The sequence below is a fragment of the Anarrhichthys ocellatus genome, unplaced genomic scaffold (genome assembly GCF_004355925.1).
Source record: "Anarrhichthys ocellatus isolate YVR2014 unplaced genomic scaffold, GSC_Weel_1.0 scaffold49, whole genome shotgun sequence".
Lineage (NCBI taxonomy): Eukaryota > Metazoa > Chordata > Actinopteri > Perciformes > Anarhichadidae > Anarrhichthys > Anarrhichthys ocellatus.
The window spans coordinates 203,554-216,519 of NW_022280079.1; the positions used below are offsets into that span (position 1 = coordinate 203,554).

At 43.1% G+C, this 12,966-nt stretch overlaps 2 protein-coding genes across 4 annotated transcripts in view; both read left to right on the top strand.

Annotated features, from left to right (window-relative positions):
* The first annotated feature begins 1,870 nt into the window (after window positions 1-1,870).
* On the top strand, window positions 1,871-11,482 carry strap (serine/threonine kinase receptor associated protein). Its single transcript, XM_031869903.1, has 9 exons — window positions 1,871-2,316; window positions 2,603-2,738; window positions 5,786-5,867; window positions 5,989-6,061; window positions 6,298-6,397; window positions 7,391-7,528; window positions 8,790-8,926; window positions 9,218-9,367; window positions 10,700-11,482. The coding sequence occupies exons 1-9, from the start codon at window positions 2,205-2,207 to the stop codon at window positions 10,759-10,761; spliced, it is 990 nt and encodes a 329-aa protein (XP_031725763.1). The 5' UTR covers window positions 1,871-2,204; the 3' UTR covers window positions 10,762-11,482.
* A 138-nt stretch (window positions 11,483-11,620) lies between these two features.
* The window catches only part of tmpoa (thymopoietin a), a 38,869-nt gene continuing 37,523 nt past the window's right edge, over window positions 11,621-12,966 (top strand). For all 3 annotated transcript variants that reach the window (XM_031869899.1, XM_031869900.1, XM_031869902.1), the window contains exon 1: window positions 11,621-12,339. In XM_031869899.1, the coding sequence (XP_031725759.1) occupies window positions 12,103-12,339 (237 nt within the window). In that variant the 5' untranslated portion in view covers window positions 11,621-12,102. The remainder of the gene's footprint in view (window positions 12,340-12,966) is intronic.

Consider the following 12,966-nt stretch of genomic DNA (forward strand, 5'->3'; position numbering starts at 1 on the left):
ATTTTTGTATTTGTTTCGAAGTTTGAATGTATTGATAATAAACGGTATAATAAACCGCAAACCTCTTGCGATAATAAACGCAACAGGGGCTTCTAATAGCAGACTTTTTAAATGATATAATAGAAGATAATGATATTGAAAGTCTTACATTTATTTTACTGTTTTTTCCTACCTGGCAAAATAAAGTGAATATGCTACAAGGGAAGTTCCGATACATTCAAATCGGTATAGCCAAAATAAAACCCACAACAGAACATAGAAACATGTTTGTCTGATGACTAATTACAACTTCTAACACATTAGCGTCCAATTACTAAACGGAGCTAAACGTATTTATTCTTAATCATATAATATTTAATCCCTGGTACATTTGGGGTATTTCTTTTAGTGCAACCTCTTTGTGCTCAATATTAAGTCGCCTTTATAGTAGCCTATGTTATCACAACAATATCGTACTTCTACTCATAAATGATATTGTCACTATTGCCTAAAACCCTGTCTACAATATGTGACACTGGGATTACAGTATAATCCAATCCTGACTAAAACATTTAGAGAAAACAGTGGGAAATCTAAATTGTGAGATAATAAAGTTAAATAAGTTCAAGTTAACTTGATTTATGGGAGTGTCATTTCACAGTGTGAAGAACACGTCCTGCAGGGGGCAGCAGTACAGAGACGCCTTTATCTGCCATGGAGCACATGGAGAAGTCGTTGTCCAGCCTTCAAAATAAAATAAAGAAAAGTAAAAAAACAACTGCAAAAGAGAAATCAAAACGGCCCAATCCAATGTCCACACTTACGGACACACAGCCTGAGACGCGTTCCCGCGAAGACCGTGAGGTTTAGGGCTGCCTCTGTCAAATAGTAAAGTGTTTGGATCTCTCACGCAGACATTATGAGCCCATTATGAACACTTTCCTTACGCCTGAGTGAATTACCCACAAGTCAAAGGGTTGTGACAGTAAATAAGGGTTTACCAGGGGAAGCCCAGAAGCGGAAAAAAGGTAAGCAAAGAGGAGACCACATGGGTGACTGTTCAGCCTGGCATATTAAATGTACACATTTAAGATGGTACAGAAAACACATGGAAGCAAAGGCATACACACATAGGCATTCTTTAAATGTTGCTTATTGAAGCTGTTTTGACAAAAACAAGTAAATAGATTTGACAATCATCTCTTGTCTCGCAAGGCAAGAGCCAGACGTTCAAACCAGGGAGTAAAAACGTCAAATAAAAACTCATATTTTTCTGTCACATGTTTTGGTGTCAGGAAACTTCATATGTCTGTCCCATTCGTGTTTATACTATTTCAAATCAGGTATGGCCCTGAGGGTCCAGGGCTTAGGTATTTAGAGAAGCATTGGCGTTGAGCAGAGGAATCATTGTCCAATACATAACTACCTTTTCTGGTTGGAGTCTCACCTTAATGTCGTTCCCTTTTCCTGTTGTGTTTTGTGTAATGTCGTTGTGTTTTGACTCTCAGGGCCACCGTATGTTTGGCTTGTTTGACAGATAAAGACAATAATGAAGTTATAAAACAGTCACTGCTTTTTGAAATTAAAACAGACTTGGACAAATTTACATCTTGAAATAAAAACTGCTGGATATGAAAAACATACCTGCAATATAATGTTACTGTGGAAAGAAGCAGGATTAAATAGGAATTCATTATGAGGACTGAATTATTTCAAAATGTCATATTGTGTTTTGTGTCTCATTTATTCATGTGGTTATTTGTCTCACGGTGTCTTATTTATTTATTTAATATTGGACACTGGTTTCCCAGTCAGTTAAAGGTCTGTTGAATAGATGAGTCCTTTATTGTGAAAAATGTCACACCGGAAGTATTATCTTTGTTGTGGCTGGCGGAACACCGGCTATATGATCTCTGCGATAGCTACGCCGCATTGCACGTTGCTAGTTAGTTGCAGTGTTGTAGCTATTAGCACGATAGCCATTCCTTTGCTGGGAGGAAGACCCGCCGATTAGTTTAACAAACATACGGTGTTAATTTTCACTCGTTCGTAGTCCAACCAGCTGCCAACTGCTAGCTAACGGAAATTACTCGCCTAAATAGTAGCTAGCTTGTCTTGCCATTGCCATAGCCTGGTAGCCTCACACCGCTAGCTAGCAAGCTACCCGCTAGCGTTCTACCGTCTTCACCCTCCGTGCGAACAGTGTCCTGCCCGGCTGGAGGACCATGGCGATGAGACAGACTCCGCTCACCTGCTCCGGTCACACCCGGCCTGTGGTCGACTTGGCCTTCAGTGGAATCACTCCCTACGGCTACTTCCTCATCAGCGCCTGCAAAGGTGAGACCAACGGACTATGGACGTTATGCAAATAAGGTTTGACGAAGAAGGGTCTTATCATTTAACTTAATGTTAGACCCTCGAAGTGGTTCAATATTGTTTGTCTTAAATTGGTAATTTAACATGAACTGCTTAAATATAAATGTGCTCTTGGAATATTGTGTCTTCCTGGAAGCAGCTGCTTTATCAGAGTGAGGCAGGCAGTGTGTCTGGTTCAACAGACACCTGTGGACTGCTGTGCCTCCAGGCTTTGACCTCTGGATTCTCCCTGCGTTTCTGTTGTCAGATGGCAAACCCATGATGCGCCACGGAGACACAGGAGACTGGATAGGGACGTTTCTGGGTCACAAAGGCGCTGTCTGGGGAGCCACTCTGAACACGGACGCCACCAAGGCAGCCACGGCCGCAGCGGACTTCACAGCGTGAGTGGACAGTCAGTCCGGTATGGGGCTTACAAACTCCTGCCTAGCCCCCCCCTCTTTGCATTTATTTTTGACTACTTAGTAACTGCTACTGTATTGTTCGTGTACATTGCAACAAACCAACACATATGCAAAAGCAATAAGTGTTATAGTAATAACACTAGTGAGCTGGTTAACTATCTTTGGGTTTGTCGGCACCACAAACCTGGTTCACTTGTGACAGGGCTATATCACCATGGTAACCTGCTCTGGAGATGCACCTCAGAGCTCTTCTTGTGACCATAATAACATCATAACAATAACATTATAATAATAACATTATAATAACATCATAACAATAACATTATAATAACATCATAATAATAATGACATTATAATAATAACATTATTATAACATTATAATAATAATAATAATGTAGCACCCCGTTGCCACAGAGACCCGGTTCAAAACATGCTGCCTGCAGGCATTGACTGCAAGGGGGCGGGGCTGCCCAGCGCTCACACACGCAACAGGCAGCGCTCACTCACAGCGAGTGATCGCAGGGGAGACATGCATCAAGGTCCATGTACGTTTTGATAGTCTGTTTTACCGTTCAGTCGAAAAAACGACAATACGGAAATACCATGGTATTCTCGGTTTTTGTTTCAAACCAAAAATGGAAAAACGAAACCAAAAACGGAAATGGTGGTCCGTGTACGGTCCCCACTGACATACAGAGACCCGTCTGCGAAACGTGTTTCAAAGCCACACAGACCAAGGGAGGCAACACGTCTAACAAGGCAAAGCACCTTTCAGACAGACACACCCAACTTTTCAAAGAGTTCAAAGAACGACAGGTAAGCAAATGTGATTATAAACATGAACACCCCCAAGCTCACCCATATACAGCTAACACGAGTAGCCTTAGCCTAGTTTGAGGACAAGCCTATATGATCATGAGGTCACAATGCACACAAAAGTGTACTAAATGAAACACAATTAATGCACAATGACGACATGCTGGTGGAGCCTGAGGGTGGATCTTGAGCTAATTCTTTTTATTTTTAGTTAAGGAAAAATAATTATTCCATGAATTAAGATAAAATATGAAGTGAAAATATCAAACTCACTATGCAAGTAAATGAAGCATTGTTTATCCACCCACTCCCACAGAAGCCAGCAGAGTCAGCAGCAACACAGAGACAGAGTTCCCTTAAGCTGTGTTTGAAAGCCAGCGGAAATATGAGAGAGGCTCAAAAGATGGAAGAGGTTAAACATTCATATTAATGCCATTTGTTAAGTGTTCAAAAAGCTGGGCAGGAACAAGCTGGTTAAAAAGGGAACCGTACAGATGTTTTATTTATTACTATTATAGATAAATATACCAGTATCGTATCGTATTTGTGGTATCGTATCGGGTATCGTGATACTTATGGCAGGTATCGTATCGAAGTCATAATTTTGGTATCGTGACAACTCTAATACACACAAGAAGCAGTATAATGAAAATATAAATCTTTTATTGGTACAAATATAACTCTGTGGAGTAACAGCAGTGACAGCTGGTTTAGCGGGCAGGAGGAGTTCACAGACCAGGTGCCAACATAGGCATCACAAACAACTTCAAGAAAAGAAACCAAAGACCAACGCAGCGTCTCACTAACTAGAAGAGAAATGAAAACGAAAACATAAGTAATCACAAATAACTGCCAATAAACAGAAAACAAACTCAAAAGATTCTACTTCAACCCACCGACTGTTCAGCAACCCAGGCACCCCCACCTGGATTCCCCCCCAGCTACCATTGGGTGCACTACTCAGGAAGCTCTAAAAAACATAAATACAACATTACATCTTTCTTAATTGTACCCAATTTCCCCAGCACACGAAATACATAATGAAAGACCATTCCACTAGAACTATATATACCTGAACCAGCCATCCCCCAAACACACGCTGTCCCCTCCGTAACGGATGCCTCCCAGACACTGCGCTACCGACACAACTTATCATGCGGCCTCACGCTACGTCTCCGCTTGTTGCGGGAGAGCAAGTAGACGGACTCAGCACACCCGGTCATGACGGCGGAGAGAAAGACAAAGAACTCGACATCTTTTCACCTAATCAGGGCCCATGCACCCCATTACCGGTCCGGCGGACCCAATAGTTTCACCCCGTCAGTTCCACTTGGTTACAATAACATTATAATAATAATAATAATAATAATAATAATAATAATGACAACGATAATGCGCTGAGTGAACGTTATATAGAGACATTTTTAGAAGTCAGGTAATGATGTGAAAGATTGAAGAACTGGTTTTACACCTCGTATTTCAAATTGAATGCAATATAGCGCACCAACAGACGACGAATAATGGATGCACTTGCATATTAATTGCACCAATTTCTCTTTTCCTGTTCGTATTAATTCCTTTTCTATTGGCAGGAACTTTGCAGTTGGTGCAGACACCTGAGTGTCAACATAAGAGGACTAAACAAACATGATGAGAATAGATGCAGAGGCTTGGACACACTTGGTTTATTAATAATAAACCAAATAACCTGAATCTTCTTGTACAATCAACAGCAGCATAGGGAACCAGCCTAGGGTCTAGTACCTCCAGAGGTCCTGACAAAAGTGGGGCTTAAAGTCCCAAACCTGACTTGAATGAACCCTTACAGATCACACGTGTGTATGTATGTATGTATGTATGTATGTATGTATGTATGTATGTATATACGTATATATGTATGTACAGTACGTGTATGTATGTATATATACCTATATTATTCTGTAGATTACATCACCATAATCTAGGCCTGATCAGACAATCATGATACGTCTTTGTTTTCTATTCTTTCGATCGTTTGGACTGTTCTTTGTATTTGGTTACTTCTGTGTTTTTTCCTCTAAAGATATCCTCTATCTGTATCTTCTTTGTTTGCTTTTTGAAATAATGAATAAACCTGCTTCCAAGCACATTCTACTGCGTGCAAATATGACTCTTATTACTGAAGCTGCATAGACTGTTGTTCATTTAAAGATGTACTGTGTGCGTTTCAGAAAAGTGTGGGATGCAGTGAGTGGAGACGAGGTCCTCACACTTGCACACAAACACATCGTGAAGACTGTCACCTTTACTCAGGTCAGTGTCTGACACAGAGCTGTGCACACAGCCTGTCTGCATTGATGTGCATGTGGTGATTCTATTGGGATATTTCTGAAGCTGCTTTTGTCTCTTTGTATACTTCTTCCTCTCCTCTCAGGACAGCACCTGTCTGCTGACTGGTGGAAACGACAAGCTGCTTCGCATCTACGACCTCAGCAACCCTGAAGCAGGTAGGCCAACGTGGGTACTTGTGGGATTTGAGTATTCGGTGGGCCGTAGAGTCTGCTCAGTGGGATGAACACTGCTCCCTACTGGAGACAGATCTCATTTCAAATCGGTGGCATGTGAAAGTCTTTTTAGCTCTGTGAATTCTGAAGAAGGAATAGACTCAAAATTAACCCTGAAATGTCTATTTGTGTCTTTTGTCCTCTAATGTGGTTGACTGTTGCATCTTTGTGTCCTTTAGCACCTCAGGAGATCGCAGGTCACACCTCAGCCATAAAGAAAGCCTTGTGGTGTAACAACGACAAGCAGATCCTCTCAGCAGCCGACGACAAAACCATCCGGTGGGTGAAGCTCTACCTCTGTGTGTCGGGGGGGAAATCCATACACCATAGTATCGCAATATTATATGGATGCACGAAAGCCAAGTATCAATCTTTTGTTATATGAATTAGGGATATGGAAATAACTGTGGTTATGTAAGTCAGTTTCATAACCACAAGAAGTGAAAAAGCTAGATATCTATGGAGTCCTGATTCCTGCTTTGGTGTGTGTGTGTGTGTGTGTGTGTGTGTGTGTGTGTGTGTGTGTGTGTGTGGGGGGTGTGTGTGTGGGGGGGGGTGTGTGTGTGTGTGGGGGGGTGTGTGGGGGTTTGAGAGAGACTTGTCACTCACCTAAAGCGTTGCTGTAAACCAACACTCCAGCCTTATATCCCCCACAAGGTGGCACAAAGCAGCAGCGTAGGAGCATGCAGCTCACTGTGGTTCACATGACCAGGAGGTCATGTGAACCGCCGAGTCATTCGTTTTACCATAAGAGTGTGAATTTTCTTTTTTTACTGCGACCGTCATCGGTAAAGAACATGTGGTGTGGAGAAGAGCATTGATGCTCTGTAGTCGTTAGTCTGATAACACATCTGGCAGAAGGAGAGCTAGTAACCTAGACGCCACAGAACAGGATGCAGGTTCCATTCAGTGAGTTCTAACGCCATCATGATGTGTGACATGTGGTTCTGTTGAGAAGCTTCAATACATCTAGTTGTTTGAAGGAGATGTTTTCACACATAACTAGATGAATTATGATTAATCACTAGCTCTAAGCAGCTTATAATACATCATTGAAACAAAGTAAAAGGAACTAGTTGGCTATAGGCCTATTGGAAGTAAGATGAACTGTGTAAAACCTTTATTCTATCAGATAAATCGCATGTTAACAACTGCATCATTTGCAAATGAGAAAAGGTAATAAATAATAATAAATATCACAATACTGGTAATATCGTATTGTGGGGCTTCTTGTGATTCCCACCCTGCTAACGTGTCTGTCTGTCTGTCTAGGCTGTGGGACAGGAGCTCCATGGAGCAGGTGAACACGCTGACCTTCGACGCGGCGGTGAGCAGCATGGAGTATGTGGCTGATGGAGAGATTCTTGTGATCACATATGGAAGGACTGTAGCTTTCTACAATGCTCTGAGGTGAGCTGTGAGACCACCGCACCAATATGTACACACTAATGGGAACATCATTGTAATTTGGCATGTGAATAGGCATTGCGTCTGAATATATTCCTGAGGTCCATATGAGAACAGTTAGCTCTGTAATCTGTCCGTCTTTGGTCAGCCATTACAGCCAAGCACCGTGAGCTGAACCACACTCGGCACTGGGCTGCTGCTTTAAAGCATTTGTTCTCATCACTATGTTGAAAGAGATGGGGACAGTTCTCCAATATCTCCTGAGAGAAATGTGTGTAAGCACCTGGACAGTGCACAGCATCTCCAAAGGAGGAGACATTTAGGATTCAATAAAGCTTCTTTCCCACTGGACAAAAACCACCAACACCACTAACATCTGGCTTGTGTCTGCAGTGGGAAGAGAGCCAATCAGCAGTCCTTCAGTGACCACTGACTGAGTACAGGTCACAGGTATTTACTGGCTGCTGATGCTGTGGGACACTTGTTGAAGGGAAAATATAAATAAAAAGAACTCCAGAGATTTGGAGAATTATTATAGTTTATTAAGGTACAAAAAATAAAATCGACATGCTCCACCAGACTCCAGTCATCTTCACTGGCTCAACAATCACCATCTCTGGTTTGACAGTTTGAAACAAAGACAGAAAAAGAAGCAACCACCGTGACGGTTTCAGTGTTTACGAACAGGAACACAGACTCAATGGGAAGAGTCTATTGGCTATTTCTAGTGGCTTTTCCCATGTTTAACAACCTGCACAAACATGCTTCTTTTGGTGGAAAAAATGAATTTACTTCATAACTAGCCTTGCAAGATGAAGTACAGTTAATACCAGCCAACAAACTTAACTAAACTTCCAGCCAAGAATGTAAGTCTGTCCACAGTGTGTTTGATTTCTCGTACAGCATTTAGGAGAAGGGTGAGTTTCAGTCATCCTCCTCCAGCAGAGAGCTGCTGGAGGCAGAGCGACCGAAGAGAAGAACGGTGGTGTTGCTCAGTAACATCTACTTAACTTTTCTAAAAAAACTGTGCAATCTAACACACACACTTTTTTTTAGAACTTTTCTAAACTATGGTCAGATAATTAGCTTTACTGCCAATTATGTCTGACGTTGCAGTCCAGTGGACTAAGGACTGGAGTAACCCTCTATCTGTGCGTGGTTCTGACTGGGTTGACAAAGATATTGCTGTCTGTTGCAGACATGTAGCATCTCCACCATGACATCAAATATGTAGAACATTAGAATGATTCTGACTGTATTCCAGCCTGGACCTCATCAAGGCAGTGGAGGCCCCAGCTCCCATCAACTCCGCCTCCCTCCACCCAGACAAAGACTTCTTTGTTGCCGGTGGAGAGGACTTCAAGCTCTACAAATTTGACTACAGCACCAAGGAAGAGCTGGGTGAGAGAAGCCTTTTCCTCTAGGTCACATCGCTGGGTCATTCTGAGACCTTTTCCTCCTGTCAGACTACCGTTCATGTAATGACTCCAGTCTGAAAGGTTGAAGGTAGTTTTTTGTGGATGATTTGAAAAACACACTTGATCAAAAGCCAGATTCTTTAAAAGTTTTAAATTGAATTCTGTGACTGAAAAATGTCCAATAAATGTAGTGAATGGGCTAGAACTTTGAAGAACAGGATGTCTAAATGTGGAGCAGTTCCCTCATGTCCACCCATGTCCCTCCTGTCTGCAGAGTCCTATAAGGGTCACTTTGGTCCAGTGCACTGTGTTCGCTTCAGTCCGGATGGGGAGCTGTATGCCAGCGGCTCTGAGGACGGCACGCTCAGACTGTGGCAGACGGCGGTGGGGAAAACCTACGGCCTGTGGAAGTGTGTCCTTCCTGGTAACACACTCATTTCTAAAGTCAGATCTAGAACCAGCTCTATGGCATAGAGCCGCTAAGCCCCGCCCCTTCAGGTGGCCCACTGTGGGACCTTTCATCAGAAGAAATATGTACGCTGGTCAACGGCAAATACGTTTCTGATTCTGTTTGAATTGTGTCATGAATTACACATAATGATCGTCGTCAATTTAAAAGATCAGAAAGTCGTTATTTGTTGTAAAACTGTTGAGGTATAAGACTGAAAATACTCAAGTAGAGAGAGTAGACACCCAAAAGTATCTGACTTTACACTCCTCCATGCTAGCTCTCCTCTCACAGAGCTGCAGCTCTCAGCACGGCCGGACGTGAAGTGATTTTCATCCTTTTCACTAACGCCCATGTTCCACTGTGAGAGACAGGAGATGTAGTTCACTGACTGCTTTGAATCACAACTTAATGATACTACAACAGATCTATGACAAACAGGTGTGATTCATGGCTCAATTCAATCGGGATCAAAAATCATATTTGTCTCTCACTGTTCTAAATGTTATTCTGAAATAAGGTCCCATGGGGGACACCGGAGGAGGAGGAATCTACTCCAGGCCTCTCTATTCAGCACATCTGTCCTTTTCAGCAAACGCTGACCACCAATGCTCAATGCTAAATTCAGTGTGAACGTGTTGGCATCAAAAACGGAGCACCTGTATCGACCACGACATCTGACATCTGGGAATACAAATTCAAGTTATTTCCATGAGAAGTTAGAATGTCAGTGTCTTCTTACGTCTGTCATGGGAGCTGTTTTAATACGTTAATAATACCTTTATTGTGGGGTAACTGACCAGAGACAGATTTAAAAAGGAGTACAAATGGAAGCGGCAGTGATACTCATTTCCCATAATGCAACTCATGACTGCTTGTCTATTGGTTAGTACAGAAGACTGTTCTAACAGACTGAACGGAACACAGTGCCCCTCTTTGAAGCCCATGTTATGCTGCTCAATGTGTTGACTACGTGTTCCACAGCCCATGTATTCTGTATGTGCGTCTGCTTAATGGACATCTCTTGAGTTACTGCAGTTCACCTTGTTGGTGAACACCTTTAGACACCTCAGCTCCACTTCCTCTGCCCTAGTGTGGATTTTCTGCTTCCAAAAAAAAACACGACTTTAAAGCATCTGCTGGGAAATCTCTGAGTGAAAAATGTGATTCTATCATTAGCAGCTATTTCAGGCTGCTTTGCTTGTTTCCTACATCAGTAGTTTTGTGTAGCAGCTATATTGTGCCATATCCAAGTATCGGTATGATCCTCTCATTGTTCCTCTTCTCTTGTGTTGCCTTACTCCTCAGAGGACCTGGGGGCAGAGAACTCTGAGCAGCTGTACACTACGCCCCCTGAGATCAAAGCATGAGGAGAACACAGTGCTGATCGGAAATAGGATGAGGAGAGGAAAGAACGACAGAAAGGAAAGGAAACGAGCGGAGGGGTGTTCCAGCTTTCTATCTGGCCCCAGCAAGGAGCAGAGTCCAGACCATCTCCATCCATCTGGAACTGATGTGGATATTATGACTGCCCTGTCTGTCATAGACTAACCCATCGCACACTTACACACGACTCCCACTGATTTTAAGCAGTCATGTGGACAGTATGGGCTGCAGAGTAGAGCAGTAGAGCTGTGAGTGTCTCCTCTCGGCTGCCTGCTTTCCCTCTGATTAGCTCACTTCTGTCTGTGTGCTTTAACATGTTTTAACGTCCCTAAAGCCTTGAACACAACCCCTCGATCAGCTGTTGCTAAGATCGGTTTGGGTTTCAAAATTATGATATTAAAAGAGCTGGACCGAGGCTTTTTTTCAGTTTATAGTGACAAGAATACTATAAGTTTGTGCTAAAGTAATGCGCTTTAATTTCTTCAAAATCATTGCTTTGAGTATCGGCTGCTTTTGTAATGTTACTGGTTGAGTCTACGAAGCAAGTGTTCAAATTAAAGAAAATAGTTTTGTGACAAAGCAGAAAGGGAATAAATGCTGCTGTTTATTTTTTCTCCATTTTGGTTTCTGTCCTTAGTTTAGTTCAGGGATGAAATAAACAAACGCATTGCTGTTTATTTGTAAAAGTAATGCACTAAGACAAAACTGGGTTTGGTGTTTTCATCATTTTATTTTTTTAGTGCCAAATGTGGATGAATAGGATCACGTGGAATCTACATTTAAAGTGATGACGCCTTAATAAACTTACTGGCGTGCTGTCGACTTTATTTTGGGGTTTTACTGTACATTCAAAAATCCCTCGCTACATATCGGAGTGCTTAAACAGTGTTGGCTCGTGACGTGCGGTTCATTCAATAGTTGCATGTTTTTTCCACCAATAAGGAAGCTCTTTCTGACAGCATCTGACCAATAGCAGCCGGTCTCTACAGGCAGTCACTTCCGGCACCGATGGTCCCCGTGAGTACCAGCAGCCCAGCCGCTGCAGCGATCACCCAAAGCAGCCGTTCGGCAAGCAACGCTTTCATTTCTTCATATGAAACAAGGAAACGTGAAGTACGACTACAAGTCATTCATTAGCTCAGTTTGTTCATTTTTACTGCGACATACGCTTCTTACCTCCGTAGCTCATATTTGTTTTACGAATTAACTCCAGTAAGAGGCGCCGGTTAGCCGTTCGTCTCTGACAACCCTCTACTCCGGTAATCCCACTTTACCCTCGGTGTTAGCTAGCTACAATTTAACAGGCGACGGTGACTCTCGCCGACATGTCGGAGTACCTGGACGACCCGTCTGTGCTCACCAAGGACAAGCTGAAGAGCGAGCTGCTGGCCAACAATGTAGAGCTCCCGAGCGGCAACCCGACCAAGGACGTGTACGTGCAGCTGTATCTGAAGAAGCTGACCGCTCACAACAAGAAGCACGCCGCGACGCTGGACGCGTTCTCCAGCGACGAGGAGCTGCCGCCGCCCGTAGTCTACAGCAGGAGTCGCTCCTCCGGCAGAGTGAGTGTTTGAACCGTGTCTGAATGAACGTTACGTACCAGGACGCTGCACCTTCCGACAACTTGACTCAAAAGTAGGCAATTAGTTGTCTTTGCACTAACGGTAACGTTACTTCTGTCATTTACAATCTTCAGCTAACTTTAATAATCAAATATATAAATAGGCCTTATGTCGCCTGCAGCTAACTATGTAACGTATCAATAAACGTTACTCCTCTCCGGTAGTCTTAGCGCTGCGGAGGGACTACTGCCCGTAGAAAGTTAGCGGATGCTTCAAACTCCTTCATATCTTTGAGCAGCACGCAGTAATCCTCAACCAATCAGCTGTTCTCTCGGTGTGAAATATACATGTGCTTCGACCACAGACTCCTTTCATCCACAGGATGTATTGCCACGAGTCCCCACCCCAACACGTCCTAGTACTGCTTTCTGAATCACTGCAGGACGGGAACATGGCTCCCCTTTATCCTCCAATACATCACTTAGAAATAGAACTGTCTGCTTCTGCTCCAACATGTTGAGGAGCACCTTCAGGTGTTTGTGAGGAACAACAGAACTACAACCTGAGATGTGTGTACTGAGTGAATCAGGTCATCAGTTGTCTTATCTAAAGGGGGGGGGGGGGGGG

Excerpts from the sequence above, each read along its gene's own strand:
- strap (XM_031869903.1), top strand. The coding sequence starts at position 2,205 with ATGGCGATGAGACAGACTCCGCTCACCTGCTCCGGTCACACCCGGCCT. Across the intron at positions 6,398-7,390 it reads GCCGACGACAAAACCATCCG|GCTGTGGGACAGGAGCTCCA; the intron begins GTGGGTGAAGCT and ends CTGTCTGTCTAG. Across the intron at positions 9,368-10,699 it reads GTGGAAGTGTGTCCTTCCTG|AGGACCTGGGGGCAGAGAAC; the intron begins GTAACACACTCA and ends CTTACTCCTCAG.